General features: G+C 47.8%; 1 protein-coding gene across 1 annotated transcript in view; it reads right to left on the bottom strand.

Annotated features, from left to right (window-relative positions):
- The window catches only part of LOC137637807 (tRNA (34-2'-O)-methyltransferase regulator WDR6), a 408,022-nt gene that overhangs the window by 304,080 nt on the left and 79,487 nt on the right, over window positions 1-24,455 (bottom strand). Inside the window, exon 4 of the mRNA XM_068369918.1 lies at window positions 23,559-24,417. Within this exon, the coding sequence (XP_068226019.1) occupies window positions 23,559-24,417 (859 nt within the window). The remainder of the gene's footprint in view (window positions 1-23,558; window positions 24,418-24,455) is intronic.

Here is a 24,455-nt window from a genome sequence, read left to right as displayed (position 1 = left end):
GAAACATACTTCGGTGATAAAACTGTATCCTATCATACACCATTGCACATAAATAAATATAAAAGCCTAATGGGTAGTGTTAACATGGCTGACCAGCTGCTTGAGCCATATGCCTATAGAAAAATATCCCTTGCCTGGTTCATCAAACTTGGCATTCATTTTATATTTCGGATACTGCTGAATTTCTACCTAGCTTACAAGAACCAGGCATGTTATAAGAAGGACTTCATGACATTCATCCTTGAAGTTAGTAAGGATCTAGTATTGCGCCATAGTGCTGGTGGCAGGGCCATTCTCAAGGAGGCAGAGGCGAAGAAGTAAAAAAACCCAGAAAATTCCTAAGATTGACATCCTTCATGCTCGGGTTTGATTTCAACAAAGGAAACAGAAGATATGTAACATCTGCTCCGGGGACTTCAAGAAGAGGAAGGACACCATTTACCCCTGCCCTGGGTACCCTCGTGAGCCTGGACTAAGCTCCAAGGAACATTTTATGGATTGGCACAAAACGGCTTAAGAGGGAAATACTGTAACAAAAAAGGTTCCAAGTCCCCAAGGGCTGCGCCCTCGAGGCAGTAGTAATCAACTATTTCAACCCAAGCACAGCCTACAACATATATTTGGTAACTGTTGCGTAACACATGCTATTTTATAAAAAAAAAAAAAAAAAAAAAAATGAAAACATTCAGGGGTTTAGTAATAAAAAAATTTCTATCAAAATAAAATAAATGAAAAGTGGAAAAGGGTTGCGACCTCGGTTGGTATTTCTATTTTTTTTTCACTTATATTGCTCCTACCATATTTGTATCAATTTTCATGATTATTTTGTTGACTACTTACACAAATAATAGTAGTAATAGCACTAAATACAAAATTAATTCATTCCTGAGTGGCTTTTGTATCATGATTTTTTTCGTAAAATGAGGGTATTTCTAGGCATCGGTAGGTAGTAGGTTGGTTGGCCACGGCACAGCCACCCGTTGAGATACTACCGCTAGAGAGTTCTTGGGTTCTTTGACTGGCTGGACAGTATTATATTGGATCTTTCTCTCTCGTTACGGTTCAGTTTTCCTTTGCCTACACATACTGTACACCAAATAGTCTTGCACACACCTGTGATTGAGCTCACTTTGCTTGGAGGTAGGACTTCAAGGGGGATAGGGCTGGCAGGTAAGTTTGCTTAAATAGCTAAGGTTTGTATAGTTAGGAAAAATACAAGTTATCTACGAATTTGTCATTTGTTCCGTAACTGGAATACAACCCACGCTATTTAATAAGGGTGACTCACCCATTAGCAAGGGTGGACGTCCCACCCAATCTGGATTTTGGCTTTACCCGGGGGCTCCTTATTTGAGTGTATCAGTATTCAAAAAAATAAGGAGTCCCTACACCTCGCTAAAACCTTGCTATGCAAGGTCCGCAGCCTATGCAAGCTATGAATTGAGGTATGTAGAAGTGTGACTGTCCTGGTAAAGTTATTCGGAGTTCTTTAAAAGGAAAAACTGTTTAACTAGGACTTTCCCAATCCCAACTCGTGAGGGTATGGAAATGCAACAGTATTAGTCTTAATACTAGGTACACAAGGGAGCATGGTTTACCTGCAGTGGTTTAAGATCAGCTATGCAGAGAACCCAGGATGCTGCTTTCCCCAATAGAGGGGAGAATGAAGAAAAGAATAGGGGACAGTCAAACCTTTTCATTCACGCAGACTAAAACCGGGTAACAATGCCCTCAACCTTCTGCTACTTGTCCAATAAGGAGCTTGAGGTTTTAAACCAGCTGTTGTGCAGCCACCACAGGACTGATAGAGAACGTATCGAGTCTCCAGTGGATCACGTCTTGCAGGTAGTGGGATGTGAATGTGGTCTGATGATTCCACACCCCAGCTTGAAGAACCTGCGTTACTGAGAAGTTTCTCTTGAATGCCAGGGACGTAGCTACGTCCCTGACATCATGAACTCTGGGGGGACGTGAAGGAGGAGGGTCTGGATTAAGTGCATGGTCTATGACCTAGCGAATCCATGCAGAGATGGTGTTCTTGGTGACCCTCCTCTTGGTCCTTCCTGTGCTGACAAACAGTGCAGGCACACGAGGACGGGATGCAGCTGTTCTCTTAAGATACAGCCTCAAACTCCTCACTGGGCATAGTAAGAGATGGTCTGGGTCATCTCTTACAGTACGGAGACTAGAAATCCGGAAGGAGTCGAATCGTGGATTCGCTATTCCCGGGTTCTGAGTCTTAGCAATAAACTCAGGGACGAATTTGAATGTTACTTCCCCCCATCCCCTTGAATGGGCGATGTCATACGAGAGACCATGAAGTTCATTGACTCGCTTGGCCGAGGCCAAAGCTAGCAGGAACACCGTCTTTCAAGTCAGGTGGCAGTCGGTTGCCTGGCATAATGGTTCATAGGGAGGTCTCTTAAGAGACCTGAGAACTCGAACAACGTTCCACAGGGGAGGTCTCTCTTCTGACTGAGGGCAGGTAAGTTCAAAACTCCGTATGATTAAGGAAAGTTCTAGCGATGAAGAAATGTCCATTCCTTTCAGTCTGAAGGCGATGCTTAAGGCTGAGCGATAGCCTTTTACTGCCGAGGCTGACAGGCGTATTTCTTCACGCAAATACACGAGGAACTCCGCTATTGCTGGAATAGTGGTATCGAGTGGAGAGATACCCCTTCCACGACACCAACCACAGAAGACTTTCCACTTTGCCTGGTAGACTGTTGCTGATGACTTACGCAGGTATCCAGTCATCCTAGTCGCAACTTGTTGCGAAAATCCTCTCTGAGAGAGGAGATGCTGGATAGTCTCCAGGCGTGAAGTCGTAGCGAAGCTACGGCTTTGTGGAATATGTTGACGTGGTTGTTTGAGTAGATTGTGTCGTGGAGGGAGTTTTCTTGGGGGCTCCTTTAGGAGCTGCAAAAGGTCCGGAAACCATTCTGCGTAATGCCATAAAGGAGCTATGAGGGTCATTGAAAGATTGACCGATGTTCTGGTCTTGTTGAGTACCCTCCTCATCAGACAGAACGGGGGAAAGGCGTAAACGTCGATGTTGTCCCACCGTTGTTGGAAAGCATCTTGCCAGAGAGCCTTGTTTGTTGATGTAAGCCACTACTATGGTGATCGCTCATCCCCACCACTGAGTGGCCCTACAGGAACTATTGGAACTGTTGAAGGGCTAGAAAGAAGGCCTTTTCTGACTCTGACCAGAGGCCTGAGGTCATGTGGTGCCACACGTGGGCCCCTCACCCTTTTTATGAAGCGTCTAAGAACAGCATCAAATCCGGGGGAGGACGAGAAGGTCCACTCCTTTTCGTAGGTTCTCGTCTGTCACCCACCACTGGAGGTCTGTCAGTTCCGCTGATCCCATGGGGATCCGGATGTCCGGGGAATAGCGAGTTTGATTTCACCATGATTTGAGTTGCCACTGGAGGGATCTCATCCTGAGGGGACCATTGGGAATTAGACTGGCCAGCGATGAAAGGTGACAAAGGAGACGTAACCACATTTGGGCTGGAAGTTCTTCTCGTCTGAGAAAGGGTCTTGCGACCTTTCTCAGCCTTGTTATCCTGTCGTCTAATGGGAAGGCTTTGTGGAGATTGGTGTCTATGATCATGCCTAAGTATACCAGTCTCTGTGTAGGAAGCAGAGAAGACTTCTCGAGATTTACCATGATCCCCAGATCCTGGAAAAGTCTCAGAAGTTTGACTCGGTGTTGAAGAAGGGTTGACACCAAGTCTGCTAGGATTAGCCAGTCGTATAGATAACAGAGGAGACGGATGCCAATCCTGTGTGCCCAAGATGACACTATGGCAAACACTCTGGTGAAAACTTGAGGTGCTGTAGAAAGACCGAAGCACAGCACCTTGAACTGGTACTTTCTATTGTCTAGGCCGAATCTTAAGTACAGTACTTCCTTGAAGACGGATGGACAGGGATCTGGAAGTATGCGTCCTTTAGGTCCAGTGTACACATGAAGTCTTGAGGTCTTACTGCTAGTCTGACTGTGTCTGCCGTCTCCACGCTGAACGGAGTTTGTTTGACAAACTTGTTCAGGGATGAGAGGTCGATGACTGGTCCCCAGCCTCCAGACGTCTTTCTTACAAGAAAGAGTCAACTGAAGAAGCCTGGGGACCTGTCGAGGACCTCTTGGAGAGCGCCTTTCTTCAACAGGGTCTGGACTTCCGCCAGAAGGGCCTGCCTCCTTGCCAATCCCATGGCAAGGGAGTCTATTGACACTGGATTCCTGGTCAGGGGAGGTAGAGATGTTATGAAACGACATCCTAGACGGATCACAGAGATTGTCCAGGAATCAGCCCCGAGTTGCTTCCACCTGTCTGAGCAAATTTGTAGGCATCCCCCCACTGGTGGAAACACAAGGGGAGTGCCTATCCTAGCGTTTGCGGCCTCGGCTGCTCCCTCTAGGATTCTTTCCTCCCCTGGAGGACTTTTTGCCTTTCATGTCCTTGACAGGAAAGGGCCTATTAGACACCACTGTCTTCGCTGCTGGTTTCATCGTTATGGTCTTGGTTGGACGGGACTGCTGAGGTGCTGAAGGTTTATAGGGCTTAGTTGTTAAAGCCCTATGGAGGAGGGAGTCTCGATGAGACTTCCTCCACCTCTCAGCAGCAAGTTCCACATCCTTAGGCTCAAACAGATGGGACCCCTCTAGGGAGGAATGTCTGAGCCTATTTATCTCGACGCTTGGGACCTGTTGGTGGAACCTCTCAGACACTGCATCTCGACGTTTCAAGATAGTGTTTGCCCACAAGTTTGAAACTTGGTGGGCAAGAAACTCGATCGTGCGAGTGCCTGAGAGTAAAAGGTCTCCATTGCCTTCCTGGTACGCTCCTTGGAAAAATCCTCAGATCGCATCAGGATATCTAAGGTCCCTAACAAGATGTCCAGCCACGAAGTAGCTTGCATCACATACTTAGTGACCTTCTCCTGGAAGTCAGCCGCCGAGAACGAGACTTGCCAGCTGGAAAGTCTCTCAAGAGGGACTCCCCTGGTTAGCTCTTCCAGAGAATGGTGAAGTGGAAGAGCTGAACTGGGTTCCTCCAAGACCTCAAAGTACCTCCTCTGCTGTACGCGAGGAGGTGGGAGGAGCTTGTTTGTAGAGCCAGCACGGTTGGAGGAGGCAAACTCGGAGAGCTGTTGGGTGATCTTGTCCCTAGTACTCTTTAACCCTTGAGACCAGGGCAAGAATGCACTGGTCTTTGAGGGTTTCTGAGTGCCAAAGACGCGGTCTAAGACCGTGTCCTTGCCCTCTCGAGGGAGTATCTCTGGGTCGGAAAACCCATTGAGAACCCTCATTAGAGTCTGAACCTGCTAGAATGCCTGTTCTGATTCTTGTTGGTCTCCTCCAGATGCTGGACTTGCAGCGAAGTCTCCTTCTATCCCCAAGAGCTATTCTTGGGGTGAGTTGCGAACATTCCTTGAGTGGCTGGTTGTTTCCGTTCTAGCCCTGGTGGAGGACTTTGGCAGAGTCTTGGAGTCTATGGACTCCTTCCGAGGAAGGAGTTAAGACTCCAACATTGAAGGCCTGAGTGTCATGTCCCTCCTGGTCTCAGATTGAGGGGAACTCTCTGCGTGAAGGGAGGTTTCCTCCAATGGTGCGATGGAAGAGTGTCTCTCCTCGCGCAATTCCCTTGGTGAAGAATGGTCTTCATCCGACAGGGAGGGAGAGTATCCCTGGGTAGAAACTGGAGGGAATTGCCTTGATGGTCTGCACGGAGTCAGCTTCACCCTCGGGGAAGTGACTGCGTCAGAAACTCCTCTTTTCCTCTTCAAAGAGGTAGAGGAAGCCATGGTTCCGTGTCTTGAGTCCAGAGCTATAGGTTGCTCTAATGATACACAGTCAGACAGATCCTCTGAAGGGAAAGGGACCGAAAGTTCCCTACGAGGAGTCACTGTAATAGGTGGGTCCGCATTAAAAGGCAGTTTAGGGATCCTGAACCCCTCTGCTTGTGCCTGTTTCCCTACTCCCACAGGGCACGCTAGAATACGTTTGTGGGGAGGGGAATGAGGCGATGGTGACCTTTCCGGGTGTAGATCCTGCGCTTGTGTCTGTTGGTGCGGGTGCGCGCGGGAGAGTATTGGCACGGGGGCGCACGCGCGCAGGAGAATATTGGCACGCGGGAGAGTATTGGCGCACATGCGCGGGTGAAAGTTGGCGCGCAGGAGAGTGCGAATGTACAGGAAAGCACCGGCGCGCAGGTGAGAGCTGCATTGTGCCTGCTGTCTCACCTACAAAGAATTTGTGGCCCGAGAATAATTACGCGCAGGTCTTTGCTGACGCACAGGTGAATACTGGCGTGCGGGATCGCGCTGGTGTGCAATAGAGAATTCACGTGCAGGCTGGAGCGGGGGTGGGGGGAGCGCTGGTGCACGGGAGATAATTGGCGCGCAGGAGAGCGCTGGCGCGTATTAAAGCGCTGGTGCGTAGGCGATGGCGAGGGCGTGCATGGGCGCGCGGGCGAGCGCTGGCGCGCAGGCGATGGCGCGCGTGGGCGAGCGATGGCGCGCGTGGGCGAGCGATGGCGCGCGTGGGCGAGCGATGGCGCGCGTGGGCGAGCGATGGCGCGCGTGGGCGAGCGATGGCGCGCGTGGGCGAGCGATGGCGCTCGTGGGCGAGCGATGGCGCGCGTGGGCGAGCGATGGCGCGCGTGGGCGAGCGATGGCGCGCGTGGGCGAGCGATGGCGCGCGTGGGCGAGCGATGGCGCGCGTGGGCGAGCGATGGCGCGCGTGGGCGAGCGATGGCGCGCGTGGGCGAGCGATGGCGCGCGTGGGCGAGCGATGGCGCGCGTGGGCGAGCGATGGCGCGCGTGGGCGAGCGATGGCGCGCGTGGGCGAGCGATGGCGCGCGTGGGCGAGCGATGGCGCGCGTGGGTGAGCGATGGCGCGCAGGTGAGGGCGCACGTGGGCGAACGATGGCACGCAGGGGCGCGTTCTGGTGATAAAGGCGAGCGCACAGCAGGCTGAATAAGCACTCGCGCACGCGAAGGCGATTGTTCGCGCGCGCGCAGGCGCACAGGATCATACCGAGCTCGTGAGGGAGAAAATGTTGGGCGCGCGCAGGGGAAATATCCCTTGCGCGCGGGCACGCATGAGGGAGCACATCCTGAACTGCAACAGATGGGCACGCAGAGCGCGCGCGATGGAGACTGCGCGCGATGGCGCGTAGGTGAAGGAAGGCGTGCTGGCGAGCGCTGACGAGCAGGGGAAGAGATTATCTTCCCCTTTGCCCGTGGGCGCGCAGAAGAACGTTGGAAGGCAGTCCTTCGAAGAGGAGTCTCTGTCAGTGAACTCCCCCGAGGGGGAGAATCACTTGCAGGAGAGACCGTTGGACTTAGTTCCTCCCTCAAAAGGATGTTCGGAGGGGGAACTAAGCCTTCAGCTACATCAGGAGCAGAGGTTTGACCCAACTCATCAGAAGCCTCTGCCACAACAATATCGACGATAGACAGAGGATCAACCTCTGCTAAAGTCGGCGACTGTTTGACAGCTGCTCCTAACTTGATCATGTCAAACAAGGCTTCCTTGGAGGGCGAACCCTGAAGCCCCAAGGAAGGCCAAAGCTGTAACAAATCATGGTTAGACACATTAACATGAGAATCAATATCCTCCCCTGGGGGAGGAGGAGGAGCTGCCTCGCTATGGGAGGCAACTCCCTCTCCCAAACCCCGAGATCGGTCAACAGAACTGCGGCCTACGCTACCACTCGACAGTTTCTTGGAAGAAACCGATCGAGTGGGAGCTTCGGAGGAGGTTTGGGGCACGGAAGAAGAAGCCTTGGGTTTTTCCCCTTTCAAAGAACTCTTCGAAGGAGAAATATCCCTTATGGACTTCTTCCGGCGCCAGGAAAACCTCTCCCACTGGGAGGTAGACCACTCCCCACACTCACCACATACATTATCTCTATCACACCGTTGGCCCCTACAGAAAGGACATAAGGTGTGAGGGTCCGTTTCGACCGCCGACATATAAGTTCCACAAGGGCGGTCAGGTAAACCGGGACACTTCCACATCACAGAGGCCAACTTCACAAACACTCTGTTGAAAAGAAAAAGCAAACAAAAGATCAGTCAAATGGCTGTCAGAAAGGCGAGGGTGACAGCGGACACGTCCGTCTAGCACCCGAGCCGAGAGCAAAGTGAACTCAGCACGGGTGTGTGTGTGGGGGGGGGGGGTTAGCAAGCTACCCTCCCTACCCCCTGCTAACTAGCGGTGGGGTAGTAAACCCTCGTTAAAATTCTAATGGCTCGTCATTTCAGCTACGCCGAAAGTAATAACCCCTATTAAATAGCGTGGTTTGTATGTAAGTTACGGAACAAACTCTGGTTTCCCAGTGGCATTCCACAAAAGTGTATTGATATAGTGGGGTAGAAAAATGGGTTGTTTGCACTACAAATCACAGTAAAAAAAATGATAAAACATAAGATAATTACTTAAGTGGAAAAATATATAGATCATGTATTTAACTAAATATTGAAGTATCATTCAATCACCTACTTCATACTTATTGTTTCAAACAATTCTGATTTCAATTGGTACTGGAAATTTATAGTATTGGAGCGAAGGCATATTTTAATGAAGACCAAACCTAACAGTTCATTGAAAATGCTTATCAAAACCATCAAATAATCACTGTTGTGTTCGAGTTGTAAGAAATAATTCAGGGAATATGTACTGAATTGAAGTAACCCCCACTTAACCTGACGTACATTGTAGTATCCATACATTTCAAGGGCTACACCACCATGGAACTCATTTTTCCCATGCCCCAAAAAATTATCAAAGCTTGCTTACCATACATTAAAAGTTATTACCCATATTAAATAGCGTGGTTTGTATTTCAGTTAGGGAACAATTGCATTTTTGACTCTTTGGTATAAAACCAAAAGTATACACGCCCATAGGGGGAGAACTTACTATTCTGTCAAGGGCTTGAATGGGAATGCAATAGTCACTGAATCCCATATAAAATGTAACAAAATATTAACTATTACATGAATAGATATAGGAATAAAGAATATATCTATATATTTAAATCAACCCTTAATATTAAGGGGTTCCAATGAAAGACGAATAGTCACATTTAACAATTGGAACAATGTTATTTTCATTAGTAAAATAAATTTTTGAATATACTTACCCGATGATCATGTAGCTGTCAACTCCGTTGCCCGACAGAAATCTACGGTCGGGATACGCCAGCGATCGCTATCCAGGTGGGGGTGTACTCAACAGCGCCATCTGTGGTCAGGTACTCAAGTACTTCTTGTCAACAAGAACTCAATTTTCTCCTCGGTCCACTGGTTCTCTATGGGGAGGAAGGGCGGGTTCTTTAATTCATGATCATCGGGTAAGTATATTCAAAAATTTATTTTACTAATGAAAATAAAATTTTTCAATATTAATCTTACCCGATGATCATGTAGCTGATTCACACCCAGGGTGGTGGGTGGAGACCAGCATACATGTTAACAAAGAAGCTAAGTATCCCGTATTTCATTTTATTAGTTATTCAAAATAACAAACATAAAATAAATAAGTACCTGGTAAGGAAGTCGACTTGAACCATTACTCTGCCTTTATTAAGTACGTCTTCTTTACTGAGCGTAGCGGTCCTCTTAGGATGTTGAACGACTCTTAGGTGCTGAAGTATAAAGGGCTGCAACCCATACTAAAGGACCTCATCACAACCTCTAACCTCGGCGCTTCTCAAGAAAGAATTGACCACCCGCCAAATCAACCAGGATGCGGAAGGCTTCTTAGCCGACCGTACAACCCAAAAACAACAATAAAAAGTATTCAAGAGAAAGGTTAAAAAGGTTATGGGATTATGGGAATGTAGTGGCTGAGCCCTCACCTACTACTGCACTCGCTGCTACGAATGGTCCCAGGGTGTAGCAGTTCTCGTAAAGAGACTGGACATCTTTGAGATAGAATGATGCGAACACTGACTTGCTTCTCCAATAGGTTGCATCCATAACACTCTGCAGAGAACGGTTCTGTTTGAAGGCCACTGAAGTAGCCACAGCTCTCACTTCATGTGTCCTTACCTTCAGCAAAGCAAGGTCTTCTTCCTTCAGATGAGAATGTGCTTCTCTAATCAGAAGCCTGATGTAGTAAGAAACTGCGTTCTTAGACATTGGTAGAGAAGGCTTCTTGATAGCACACCATAAGGCTTCTGATTGTCCTCGTAAAGGTTTTGACCTTCTTAGATAGTACCTAAGAGCTCTAACTGGGCAAAGTACTCTCTCCAGTTCGTTCCCCACCAAGTTGGACAGGCTTGGGATCTCGAACGACTTAGGCCAAGGACGTGAAGGAAGCTCGTTTTTAGCCAAAAAACCGAGCTGCAAGGAACATGTAGCCGTTTCAGATGTGAAACCTATGTTCCTGCTGAAGGCGTGGATCTCACTTACTCTTTTAGCTGTTGCTAAGCACACGAGGAAAAGAGTTTTTAATGTGAGGTCCTTAAAAGAGGCTGATTGGAGCGGTTCAAATCTTGATGACATAAGGAACCTTAGGACCACGTCTAGATTCCAGCCTGGAGTGGACAACCGACGTTCCTTTGAGGTCTCAAAAGACCTAAGGAGGTCCTGTAGATCTTTGTTGGTGGAAAGATCCAAGCCTCTGTGGCGGAAAACCGCTGCCAACATACTTCTGTAACCCTTGATCGTAGGAGCTGATAGGGATCTTACGTTCCTTAGATGTAACAGGAAGTCAGCAATCTGGGTTACAGTGGTACTGGTTGAGGAAACTGCATTGGCCTTGCACCAGCTTCGGAAGACTTCCCATTTAGACTGATAGACTCTGAGAGTGGATGTCCTCCTTGCTCTGGCAATCGCTCTGGCTGCCTCCTTCGAAAAGCCTCTAGCTCTTGAGAGTCTTTCGATAGTCTGAAGGCAGTCAGACGAAGAGCGTGGAGGTTTGGGTGTACCTTCTTTACGTGAGGTTGACGCAGAAGGTCCACTCTTAGAGGAAGAGTCCTGGGAACGTCGACCAGCCATTGCAGTACCTCTGTGAACCATTCTCTCGCGGGCCAGAGGGGAGCAACCAACGTCAGCCGTGTCCCTTTGTGAGAGGCGAACTTCTGAAGTACCCTATTGACAATCTTGAACGGCGGGAATGCATACAGGTCGAGATGGGACCAATCCAGCAGAAAGGCATCCACGTGAACTGCTGCTGGGTCTGGAATCGGAGAACAATACAACGGGAGCCTCTTGGTCATCGAGGTAGCGAACAGATCTATGGTTGGCTGACCCCACAGGGCCCAAAGTCTGCTGCAAACATTCTTGTGAAGGGTCCACTCTGTGGGGATGACCTGACCCTTCCGGCTGAGGCGATCTGCCATGACATTCATATCGCCCTGAATGAACCTCGTTACCAGCGTGAGCTTTCGATCTTTTGACCAAATGAGGAGGTCCCTTGCGATCTCGAACAACTTCCTCGAATGAGTCCCTCCCTGCTTGGAGATGTAAGCCAAGGCTGTGGTGTTGTCGGAGTTCACCTCCACCACCTTGTTTAGCTGGAGGGACTTGAAGTTTATCAAGGCCAGATGAACCGCCAACAACTCCTTGCAATTGATGTGAAGTGTCCTTTGCTCCTGATTCCATGTTCCCGAGCATTCCTGTCCGTCCAATGTCGCACCCCAGCCCGTGTCTGATGCGTCCGAGAAGAGACGGTGGTCGGGGGTCTGAACAGCCAAAGGTAGACCTTCCTTGAGAAGAATGCTGTTCTTCCACCACGTTAGAGTAGACCTCATCTCTTCGGAAACAGGAACTGAGACCGTCTCTAGCGTCATGTCCTTTATCCAGTGAGCAGCTAGATGAAACTTAAGGGGGCGGAGGTGGAGTCTCCCTAACTCGATGAACAGGGCCAGCGATGAAAGTGTCCCTGTTAGACTCATCCACTGCCTGACTGAGCATCGGTTCCTTCTCAGCATGCTCTGGATGCATTCTAGGGCTTAGTTGATCCTTGGGGCCGACGGAAAAGCCCGAAAAGCTCGACTCTGAATCTCCATACCCAGGTAGACAATGGTCTGGGATGGGACGAGCTGGGACTTCTCTAAATTGACCAGGAGGCCCAGTTCCTTGGTCAGATCCATAGTCCATCTGAGATTCTCCAGACAGCGACGACTTGTGGGAGCTCTTAAAAGCCAGTCGTCTAAATAGAGGGAGGCTCTGATGTCTGCCAAGTGAAGGAATTTCGCAATATTCCTCATCAGTCTGGTAAACACAAGAGGTGCCGTGCTTAGGCCAAAGCACAGGGCTTGGAACTGGTACACAACCTTTCCAAAGACGAATCTTAGGAAAGGTTGGGAGTCTGGATGGATGGGGACGTGAAAGTATGCGTCTTTCAGGTCTAACGAGACCATCCAGTCCTCCTGCCTGACCGCTGCTAGGACCGACTTCGTCGTCTCCATCGTGAACGTCTGCTTGGTGACAAAAGCATTGAGAGCACTGACGTCCAGCACCGGTCTCCAACCTCCTGTCTTCTTGGCTACCAGGAAGAGACGGTTGTAAAAGCCCGGGGATTGATGATCCCGGACTATGACCACCGCTTCCTTTTGTGGCAAGAGCGACACCTCTTGTTGCAACGCTAGCCTCTTGTCCTTCTCCTTGTAGTTGGGAGAGAGGTTGATGGGAGATGTAGCTAGAGGGGGATTGCGGCAGAACGGAATTCTGTATCCCTCCCTTAGCCACTTCACAGACTGAGCGTCTGCACCTCTGCTCTCCCAAGCTTGCCAGAAGGTCTTGAGTCTGGCTCCTACTGCTGTCTGGAGAGGAAGGCAGTCAAAACTTGCCTTTTGCGGACTTGGAACCCTTCTTGGACTTGCCACGGTGACTGTCTGCACGGGTACCTCCTCTGCTGGAGGTTCTGCCACGAAAGGGCGGGATGAACCTAGAAGCAGGTGTATCAACTGCTGCAGGGCGGAAGGGTCTAGGCACGGAAGGTAAGGTTTTAGCCTTACGTGCAGAAGAAGCCATCAGATCATGAGTATCCTTCTGGATAAGTGAGGCAGCCATCCCTTTAATCAACTCCTCCAGAAACAGACACTTGGAGAGAGGAGCAAACAACAACTCTGACTTCTGGCAAGGAGTGATACCAGCAGATAAGAAGGAGCAAAGATGTTCTCTCTTCTTGAGGACTCCTGATACATATGAAGCCGCAAGTTCACCAGACCCATCCCGAATTGCCTTGTCCATGCTAGACATGATCAGCATGGCCGAGTCCTTATCTGAAGGGGAAGTCTTCCTGCTTAAGGCTCCCAAACACCAATCGAGGAAGTTGAATATCTCGAAGGCACGAAAGACTCCCTTCAACAGATGATCTAGATCGGAAAAGGACCAGCAGATCTTCGAACGTCTCATAGCCAACCTGCGGGGAGAGTCAACCAGACTTGAGAAGTCGGCCTGGGCAGAGGCAGGAACCCCCAAGCCAGGTTCCTCTCCCGTGGCATACCAGACGCTCGACTTAGAAGCAAGCTTGGGAGGAGGAAACACAAAAGAGGTCCTTCCCAGTTGCTTCTTGGAATGCAACCAGTCCCCCATAACCCTCAAAGCTCTCCTAGATGATCTGGCGAGAACAAGCTTGGTGAAGGCAGGCGCAGCAGACTGCATGCCAGAGCAAACTCGGAGGGAGGAGAACGAGGGGTTGCAGACACAAAATGCTCAGGATACAAGTCCCTGAACAAGGCAAGGACTTTGCGAAAGTCTAAGGAGGGTGGCGAAGACTTGTGTCCTTCAACATCAGAGTGAGGTTCATCCAGGTGAGCAGCTTCATCATCCGATACATCATCATCCGAAAGTTGAGTTGTGAGTGGCAAAGGCAGAGCAGCAAGCTGAACGGCTGAATCCTGCAGAACGGGTGCATGCGTACCTGCGGGTCCAACATCATGCCTCTGCTGGACAGTCTGCGAGCTGGCAACAACAAAAGCAGAGGGCTGGTGTGTGGGAGGGGCTGCGGTGGGCTGAGGAGCATGCGGTATGGTATGCAGAGCATGCTGTAAGGTATGCGGCTCATGCTGCATGGTATGCGGAGCATGCTGTAAGGTCTGCAGAGCATGCTGCATGGGCTGAGGAGAATGCCGCATAGTGCTGGAACCCGGCAACTCCTGATGCGGCAGCTCACGCATGTTAGCAGATGGTGCAGCAAGAACATGCGTCTGGCAGGGAGGACTGCGCATCGGTGGAGGAGCTCTCACAGGTGGGGTGTGGGAGCAGGCAGCCGCAGTATCTGCTGAACGCACGACCTCTGCGGGTTGTAGGTTAACAGGAGAGGTGTTAACCTTCTCGGCATGATACTCCTGCATGAATGCCGCAAGCTGAGACTGCATAGTCTGCAGCATGGACCACTTAGGGTCTACTGTGGTTGGAGCAACAACAGACGGAGCAGTAGCCTGTTGAGGGACCACTCTACCTCTCTTGGGAGGTGTGCAGTCATCAGATGACTGTGGCGAGTCCGAACTGACCCAGTGGCTACACCTGGGCCGTTGGACTAGCTCGGAAGGGACCTTACGTTTGAGCGGTCGTGAGACCTTGGTCCACCGTTTCCTCCTGGAAACCTCTTCCACAGACGAGGAATGTAAGGGCTCATTCGTCTGTATGTGGATGGGACGATCCTTAACAGATACGTCCGCAACCACTGAGGATACATCCGTGCGCCGATCAAGGCCTGCCGAACCCTTTGGTCCTTCGACATTGCTTCTCCCCTGGGCTTGGGAGCTTGCAAGAGGTCCCGGACTGGGAGGACGACTGGCACGCACAGATGTACCCTCATGCGCAACACTGACACTGACACTATGCACATCACTAGCACTAACACTTCCCACTGCACTCTTCGCTTTCAGCTCTCTGACATCTGCCAAGAGCTGATTGCGGTCACTAACCAACGACTCCACCTTCTCACCGGGAGCCTGAATGGCACGCAACATATCAGCCATTGCAGGCTGAGCACTCGTAGCAGGTTCGGGAGTCACCACCACAGGGGAAGGAAAAGGTTGAGGGGCATGGGGAGAGGAAAAATCCACAGAGCGAGAAGAACTCCTCCTATCTCTCTCCTTCTCTAACCTACGTGCATATCTAAGGAATTCGTTAAAATCGAATTCCGAAAGCCCAGCACATTCCCCACATCGATCTTCCAATTGACAGGATTTACCCCTACAATTGGAACATACGGTGTGAGGATCTATAGAGGCCTTCGGAACACGCCTAGTACAAGTCCTAACACTACACTGCCTGTATTTAGGAACTTGGGAATGGTCAGACATCTTGAATTAGAAGTAGTCAAGGGGGAATTCCAAAATTAAGCAAAGTTCGTTAACCAATAAATCAAATTAATTCCAAAAGCTTGCTAAGCTAAGGATAAAGCTTCCTGAACAGCGAAGGCTAAACTTTAGAGCAAATACATCACCAAAACGTGAACAAAAGACTCCAAAATCAACAGCGTATCCAAGTAGGTCTTGCCGGCGGCACGACAGAGGAAAAATTGAGTTCTTGTTGACAAGAAGTACTTGAGTACCTGACCACAGATGGCGCTGTTGAGTACACCCCCACCTGGATAGCGATCGCTGGCGTATCCCGACCGTAGATTTCTGTCGGGCAACGGAGTTGACAGCTACATGATCATCGGGTAAGATTAATATTGAAAACTTATAAATAATATACGAATAAATTTTATATTCCAAAAACGAACAAGTAAACAACGATCCAAAGAATCGTGAGACTATATTGATTGTCATGAATACTACATTATATAAAAATGATATTTTCATAATAAAATAAACTTTTGAATATACTTACCCCCTGGTTAAATAAAAGAGCTGAAGTCCCCTGACGCCATGGCAGAAAATTCAAATCTCGCGCTATCGAAGATACGGCAGGTGTACCAACTGCACCCTAGCGGTAGAACAGGTGGAACCACACACCATCTCCAGTTCTTCCATGCCTCATAGCCATATCATAGGTAGTCTCTAGAGGGGAGGAGGGTGGGTGTTAAATTTATATAACCAGCGGGTAAGTATATTCAAAAATTTATTTTATTATGAAAATATCATTTTTAAATATAAAACTTACCCGCTGGTTATATAAAAGAGCTGATTGACACCCCTTGGTGGCGGGTCAGAGACAGCTACATATAGAAAATTCACTTAAGGGTTACATACAATAAACTTAAGGGTTCTCACCTGATAAGGAAGCTGACAGCAATGATACTCTGCCTCATTTCGTCCGCTATTCTTAAGAGATCCAGTAATCCACTCGGGCTGAAAATCTCTAGGACCTGTCAAACGGTACAACCACCTATAACATGACAGAACCTCAACCAATACCCTTGTTCCGGGTGCACTCAAGGAACAAATTGACCACCTAACCAAATCAAAGATTGCGGAAGACTGACGACCAATCTCCACAAACAACCATAACAAACGAGTTCCAAGAGATAGAAAAGGAGTATTAGGAAAAAGGGAACGTAGTGGTAGATCATTCACCTACTATCACATTCGCCGCTATAAAAGGACCCAACGTAAAAAAGTCCTCATAGCGAGTCTGAACATTTCTTAAATAATGGGATGCAAAAACAGACTTACTTCTCCAAAACATTGTATCCATCAGACTTTGCAGAGAACGGTTCTGTTTAAAGGCCACTGAAGTCGCTACCGCTCTGACTTCATGTGTCTTGACTTTGAGAAGCCTCTGATCTGACTCATCACACTGTGCATGAGCTTCTCGAATCAACAATCTAATAAAAAAAGACAAGGCATTCTTAGACATGGGCATCGAGGGTTTCCGAACTGCACACCACAGAGCGTCTGAGTTACCCCTCAGATTCTTAGTCCTGTCCACATAAAGCCGTAGCGCTCTAACTGGACAGAGTACCCTTTCTAATTCACCGCCAGCCAAATCAGAAAGGTTAGAAATCTCGAAGGATTTGGGCCATGGCCGAGACGGGTTTTCATTCTTGGCCAGAAACCCCAGTTACAAAGAACAAATGGCTTTCCCATTCCGAAAACCAATGTTCCTGCTTAAAGCGTGTACCTCACTAACTCTTTTCGCAGTGGCAAGGGTAACCAGAAAAAGCGTTTTCAAGGTTAAGTCCTTAAATGAAGCCGAGTGTAAAGGCTCAAATCTGTCACTCATGAGAAATTTAAGGACAACATCCAAATTCCAGGCAAGGGGAGCTGTTTGAATCTTCTTGGTCGTATCAAAAGACCTAAGCAAATCTTGTAGATCCTTATTATTAGAAAGGTCTAGGTTCCTGTGTCTAAAAACCGTCGCCAACATACTCCTGTAACCTTTAATAGTAGATGACGAGAAGTTATGCTTAACTTTAAGGTCCAAGAAAAAATCTGCTATTTGGGAAAGCGAGGTACTGGAAGAGGAAATCGCGTTAGTCCTACACCACTCCCTGAACAACTCCCACTTGGACTGATACACCTTGATGGTTGAAGACCTCCTTGCCCTTGCAATTGTCTTGGCTGCCTTCTTCGAAAATCCTCTAGCTCTGGCGAGTTTTTCGATAGTCTGAAGGCAGTCAGACGTAGAGCTCGGAGGTTTAGATGATTTCGGGCCAAGACTGTCTGAGAAGATCGGGTCTCACGGGAAGGCTTCTCGGGAAATCCACCATCCATTCCAGTACCTCTGGAAACCAGCTCCTTGACGGCCAGAACGGAGCTATCAGTGTCATTCTGGTCTCTTCATGGGAAATGAACTTCTGAATCACTTTGTAAAGGATCTTGAACGGAGGGAAAGCATAAACCTCCATGTGTGACCAGTTCATCAGAAAGGCGTCTATGTGAAAAGCTTCGGGATCTGGAACCGGAGAGCAGTAACACTCCAGCCTTTTGGTCTTTGCGGTGGCAAAGAGATCCACGAGAGGTCGACCCCATAACCGCCACAGACTCTTGCAGATATCCGGGTGCAGAATCCATTCTGTGGAGAGAACCTGACCTTCCCTGCTGAGTCTGTCTGCGCTCACATTGTTGACCCCCTGGATGAATCGAGTCAAAAGTCACCTTCCTTTCCTCTGCCCAAACGAGAAGCAGTCTTGCAATCTCGTACAGAGGCCAAGAGTGGGTCCCGCCTTGCTTACAATATAGGCCAGAGCTGTCGTGCTGTCCGCATTGACTTGGACCACTTTGCCCCTGATCTGCTTTTCAAAGCCGATGAGAGCCAGATGAATAGCCAGAAGCTCCTTTTGATTGATGTGGAGAGATGTTTGCTCCACCGTCCAAGTCCCAGAAAGCTCCTGCTTCTCTAGAGTGGCTCCCCACCCCGAGGTGGAGGCGTCGGAACACAACACGAGGTCTGGGCTCTTCTGAAGTAAAGACAAGCCTTCTTTCAGTCTGGGCTCGTTGTCCCACCATTGAAGATGAGACTTGATGGAAACCGAGATGGGAATGCAATCCCTGTCGAGGCTGTCCCCTTTCTTCCAATGGCGATTGAGATGAAACTGAAGAGGGCGCAAGTGCAACCTCCCCAGGGTCAAGAACTTCTCTAATGATGAGAGAGTCCCCAGGAGGCTCATCCAATCTCTTAAGGAGCAAAGATCTCTCTTCAGGAACGTTTGGACTTTTAGGAGGGCTGCCTGGATTCTCACCGACGACGGAAAAGCCCGAAAACTCCGACTGTGAATCTCCATCCCCAAATAAAGAATCTCCTGGGATGGAGTCAGTTGTGATTTTTCCAAGCTCACCAGGAGGCCCAGTTCTCTGGAGAGATCCAAAGTCATCTTGAGGTCCTTCAAACAACAATCGGCTGAGGAGGCTCTTATCAGCCAATCGTCCAGATACAGAGAGGCCCTGATTCCCCTCGAATGCAGCATGCTCGCCACATTTAGCATGATCTTGGTAAACAATAGAGGAGCCGTGCAGAGTCCGAAACAAAGAGCCCTGAACTGGAAGACCTTGTTTCCGTCCATGAACCTCAGATAACGTCTGCAGCTGGGATGAATTGGCAGGTGGAAATAGGCGTCCTGAAGATCTATAGAGACCATCCAATCGTCCTTCCTCACAGCCACCAGAACTGTTCTCTGAGTCTCCATAGTGAACGTCGAATTTTGGACGTAACCATTTAGCACACTTACGTCCAGAACCGGTCTCCACCCCCCGGAACTCTTGGGTATTAGAAAAAGGCGGTTGTAAAACCCCGGAGACGTAACATCCTGCACTTCCTCTATTGCTTGCTTCTCTAATAAAAGAGACGTCTGAAGGGGCATGGCTTGCTTCTTGGGACCCTCTCTGTATTTGGGCGAAAGATCCACCGGATCTGTGACTAAAGGAGGATTTGCCAGGAAGGGGATCTTGTAGCCCTCCTTTAACACTTGGACGGACCAGGGGTCCGCTCCATTCCTCTCCCAAGCCTCCCAGAAGTGAGTCAACCTGGCACCCACTGCTGTCTGAAGGAAAGGGCAGTCAGACTTTACCTCGGCCGGACTTACCCCCTCTGCCTCTAGGCTTCCTCCCTTCTGGTTTAAAAGAGCCTCTTCCAGAGGACTTCCCACGAAAGGACTGAGGTCGAAAACCAGAAGAGGATTCCTTAGGTTTACGAGAGGAAAACGACGACGGCAAAACTTTTCTAGTCGTATTAGTCACCAAGTCATGAGTAGCCTTCTGCGTGAGGGCAGTAGCCACCCCGCCTACCAATTCTTGCGGAAATAAGGTATTAGCCCAAGGTGCGAAAAGAAGGCCCGTTTTCTGGTAGGGAGACACTCCTGCAGAGAGAAAAGAGCACATCGTGGCCCTTTTCTTGAGGATTCCAGCAGTAAATAAGGCAGCAAGCTCGTTGGAGCCATCCCTCACACCTTTGTCTAAGCAGGACATTAAATGAACCAGACCACTAGTGTCCATTTCCGTCATATCGGAGACCCTCTTACTCAAAGCCCCCAGAGCCCAGTCTAAGAAATTAAACACTTTCAAGGCCCTGAACAGACCTTTAAGCAAATGGTCGAACTCTGGAATGGACCACCAAATCTTTGTTTTCCTTAAGGCAAGACGACAAAAAGCATCTACCAAACTTGAAAAATCCCCTTGGGCAGACGAAGGAAAACTTAAGCCCAACACTTCACCAGTCTCATACCACACACTAGATTTAGAGGCTAACCTAGCGGGAGGAAAGGCAAAAGCCGTCTTGCCAAAAGATTTCTTGGAGTCCAACCATGAACCCATTAATTTCAAGGCCCGTTTAGAGGATCGAGAAAGAACCATCTTGGTATAAACTGGAACCTTGGTAGCTTTACCTAAGATGAACTCAGAGGGCGGAGAACGAGGGGCCACAGGGGTAAACTGATCCGGGAAAATTCCAGTAAGAATCAACATAAACTTGCGAAGATCCACAGCATGCTGATAATGCTTCTCCTCATTCTCAGAGACTTCCTCAATAGGATCATCCTCATCCGACTTTTCCTCAAGTTCGTCTTCTGGCAGTGCAGCAACTGCTGCAGCCTGAACCGAAGGAACAAAGTCTGGATGGGACTGCCTGTCAAAGCCAACATCTGCGTCTACCTGACGGGGAGAAGTAGAAGTAGATTGATGCGAAACACGGACAGGTAGACAATCTTCTTCAACCAACAACTGCCTAGACCGCTTAGAATCCGACTGCTGTTGAACAGAATGACGCTTGGAATCAGAAGTTAACTGTCGAAGATCGCTGAGAGGCCGCGTAAAGTCCGAAGACTGTTGACGCGAACGATCAAAGATGTCAAGATGTCGACGCTGCGAATCGATGTTTTGACGCGACGCGTCCAAAAGTTGTTGACGCGGGCGATCCACTACTTCAAATCGTTGACGCGTCTCGTCCACTTGTCGACGCCGATGTTCTTCCCCGCGACCAGAAAGCGAAAACTGGTCAACCAAAACTCTCTGACGCGACTCATCAAAATCAACCTGGCGTTGGACACTATGAATGGGAGACCGCCTAAGCGATAACTCGTCAAGACCAGAGACCATCGAACGCCTGTGCGATAACTGGTCTGACATCTGACGCCCAGACATACCGCCAACACCTGGTTGATAAGAATCCATCAACGACGAGAGTTGTTCCTTCATAGACACAAGCGCAGACCATTTAGGATCAACAGAACTCCTTAAAGGAATATTCGCACCAACGTCACCACGCATTTCGGGAGAAGAAAGCCAATCTGAAGGAAGAGGGGGTGCATGAATAGTAACAAGGTCTGAATCGGAAGGAATCATATCCACACGAACACGGTGATCTGGACGTTTAGCCGGAGTGCAAGCGATGGGAGAACGGAAACGTTCCGGTGAACCCCACGAACTACATCCTGGCCGCACAGGCGATTCCTGACGCTGTGAAACATCATGCGTCCGTTTAAGCGGTCTTGACGCGCGACGCCAGATCTCACTCCCCGACCCTTCATCGGAAGACGGGGATAACGCATGAACCTCACCTTTCCTACGATGAGGGTGAACGACCTGAGCTACGGCAACAGGAACGTTCGAGGGGACGTCTGCGCGATTGATGACGCTTCTCGTTCCCTTAAGCCGTTCGACATTACTTCTCCCGTGAGTTCGAGAGCTCGAAAGAGGTCTTAGGCTAGGTGAACGACAAGATCGTGCAGACGCACCCTCCACAACACTAAACACATTAGCAACACTTGTCACAATACCGAGAGAGTCACGACTTTTCCATACACCAACATCAGACACTGAAACACTTTCCACAGTTCCGACAGGATCACGGTTTTTCAATACCTTTAACTCGGAAAAAATCGTATTTCTATCGGCTGCTAAGGACTCAACTTTCTCACCAAGAGTCAAAATAGCAGTAAACATGTCTTTCATAGTAGGTTCCTCATCTACCACCACAGGGGAAGGAATAGGATTAGGAACAGTAACATTAGGTAAGGCTCTATCCACAGATCGTGAAGAACTACGCCTAACTCTATCTCTCTCTAGTCTCCTAACATAACGATCGAAAGTAACAAAATCATCATCAGTTAAGAAAAGACACTCATTACACCTATCATCAAATGAACAAAATTTACCCCTACATTTCACAAAAAATAGTATGAGGATCAATAGATCCTTTAGGAAGTCGAGTACGACACCCTTCACTAACACACCTACGCTGAGCAGGGGAGGAGTCGGCCATTTTGAATGGAAACGTGAGAGACCGACGAGCAAAAAGTAAGGGAAATATCAATAAAAATAATCTCAAACAAAAAGATTTCAAGACAAGAAACAAGAGAAAACAATTAACGATAGCTTAAACTCAAAAAAGAACGTTGTACATCACCAAACAACTTCCCAAGAGAGTAAAACCACGAGAGCAAACTTCTATATGTCAGCCAGCTATGACGGCAGAGAGAAGAACTGAAGATGGTGTGTGGTTCCACCTGTTCTACCGCTAGGGTGCGGTTGGTACACCTGCCGTATCTTCGATAGCGCAAGATTTGAATTTTCTGCCATGGCGTCAGGGGACTTCAGCTCTATTATATAACCAGCGGGTAAGTTTTATATTTAAAAATTAACTGAACGCTAATTCTCTTTAATCTTTGTAAAGAGATTAGTTAAAGAAAAAATACTAAAAGGACCAATATAATTGGAAAATGACATATTCCTTTTATCTAATATAATCTAAAAACTTAGTTTTTAAAGAAAAATCTACTTTTCATAAATATCGATACAAACAGTATTACTGTAACAATAGACTGAGGACTGCGTAGCATAAATAAACATGAACGCAAGATAATCTTTAAAACAGATCGAAGATTACCCAAAGAAAGCATACCAAAAGGAAAAAAATTTTCTTAAAATAATATAATCCTTTTATTTTATATAACTAAATATTTTGTAAGATTGTACTAACTTATCATTCTTTGTAGAAAAAGAAAGAAAATGCAAGTCATACTCAAGCTTATGTCAAATGACTGTGACGTCATCGATGAGGCGAGATGTTTACCTATCGCCATATGCTTTCGTTAGTTAAAAATAGGTTGAAAAATTTCCAATCCTACCTTTTACACTATAACATAGCGATAAAATACAAAACAAACACTCAATAAGCGAATGCTCAAACCCTTAACAAGAGTACATCACCAAGGTACTGCTAAAATCCAGGTTAAACACGAGCAAATTCCATTTCTATGTAGCCAGTATGGCGGCAGAAGAAAATCTGATACTAGGAGGGATAGTTCGACCTAGCTCCGTGGTGGCGCTGGTGTATACCTGGCATATCTATGCGATTGCTGCGAGTTTTGAATTTCTGCCGGACAGAAGCATAAAGCTATTATTATATTACCAGTGGGTAAGTTTAAATGTTTAAAAATCTTGAATATAGAAAATTCCAGATTAGGGTGTGTGCTGGTGCTGCAGCCAACCAAGTGAGAATGGCTAATGAGATAAACAACAGCTATGTGCTCACTATGGCAGCCTGCTGTAACTACAGAGCACTACCCGGGAACATATTGTACTGGTAGGGAGAGCTGTCTCTTCCAGATGAAGAATAGCAATGAACTTCAGGAAGATTCACAGAAATAATAATATTTACCTTCAAGAAGATTAACTTGAACAATAATTAATACATACCTGCAGTTAAGATAACAACAGAACCACATAAGGTTCCTAAAGCTACCAAATGCTGATCCGGGCATGATTCCATCACTCCATATTTCTTCAGTCTTTTATCTTCATAAACTAGGAACCATTCTGATGACTTACAATTCCAGCTATACAATTTTCCACTATCCAGCATTACTAAATATGTATCTATACCAAGAATAGCAACACATCTAGGAAAGTCCTCTGCTACCACAGAGTTTGTTTTAATCTTATTAACACTTGCACCTGTCTGATTATAGATTTCAGAAAAAGAATCCTGAATTATACTGTCTGTATTCACATCCACATCAAACTTTAGATCACTGGTTTCTGGTTCATTCTTTATCTTTTTACAATCTCTTCTATTCTGAGAAATAGTTTTGTAAGTGCCAGCCTTTATTTCATAATCACTTCTAATCCAAGGCAACCTGATCATAACCTCAGGAATTTGGGGCTCTCCTAGTCTGAGGCACCAAGACTTAACACTTCCATCACCACCACCTGTAACTATTTTTGTTCCATCCTCTGATGCATCAACACTCCAAATACAAGCACCATCATGACCTAGCCAAGACATCTTCATTGCCCCATTGTGGTCCCACACACACACCTTTGAGTCTTCACCAACACTTATATAGCATAATGGTAATACCAGCGACCTCCATACCCTGGAACCATGCCCATAACACTTGTGTTCTTCTGTTATTTGACAACAATTCCAGTACCTCAGTACCTCAGAATTACTTTCATCTTGTTTATGAATTTTCCATATCATCAGGGTTCTATCATCTGAAGTAGTAGTAATAACATCTTGCTCAGGACAAAAGTTGATAGAGAACAGGACACCCTAAAGGTAAAATTTGAGTGAAATGTCAATGGAAAATA

Source organism: Palaemon carinicauda, chromosome 1, assembly GCF_036898095.1.
Source record: "Palaemon carinicauda isolate YSFRI2023 chromosome 1, ASM3689809v2, whole genome shotgun sequence".
Lineage (NCBI taxonomy): Eukaryota > Metazoa > Arthropoda > Malacostraca > Decapoda > Palaemonidae > Palaemon > Palaemon carinicauda.
This window is presented reverse-complemented; position numbering and strand designations above follow the sequence as displayed.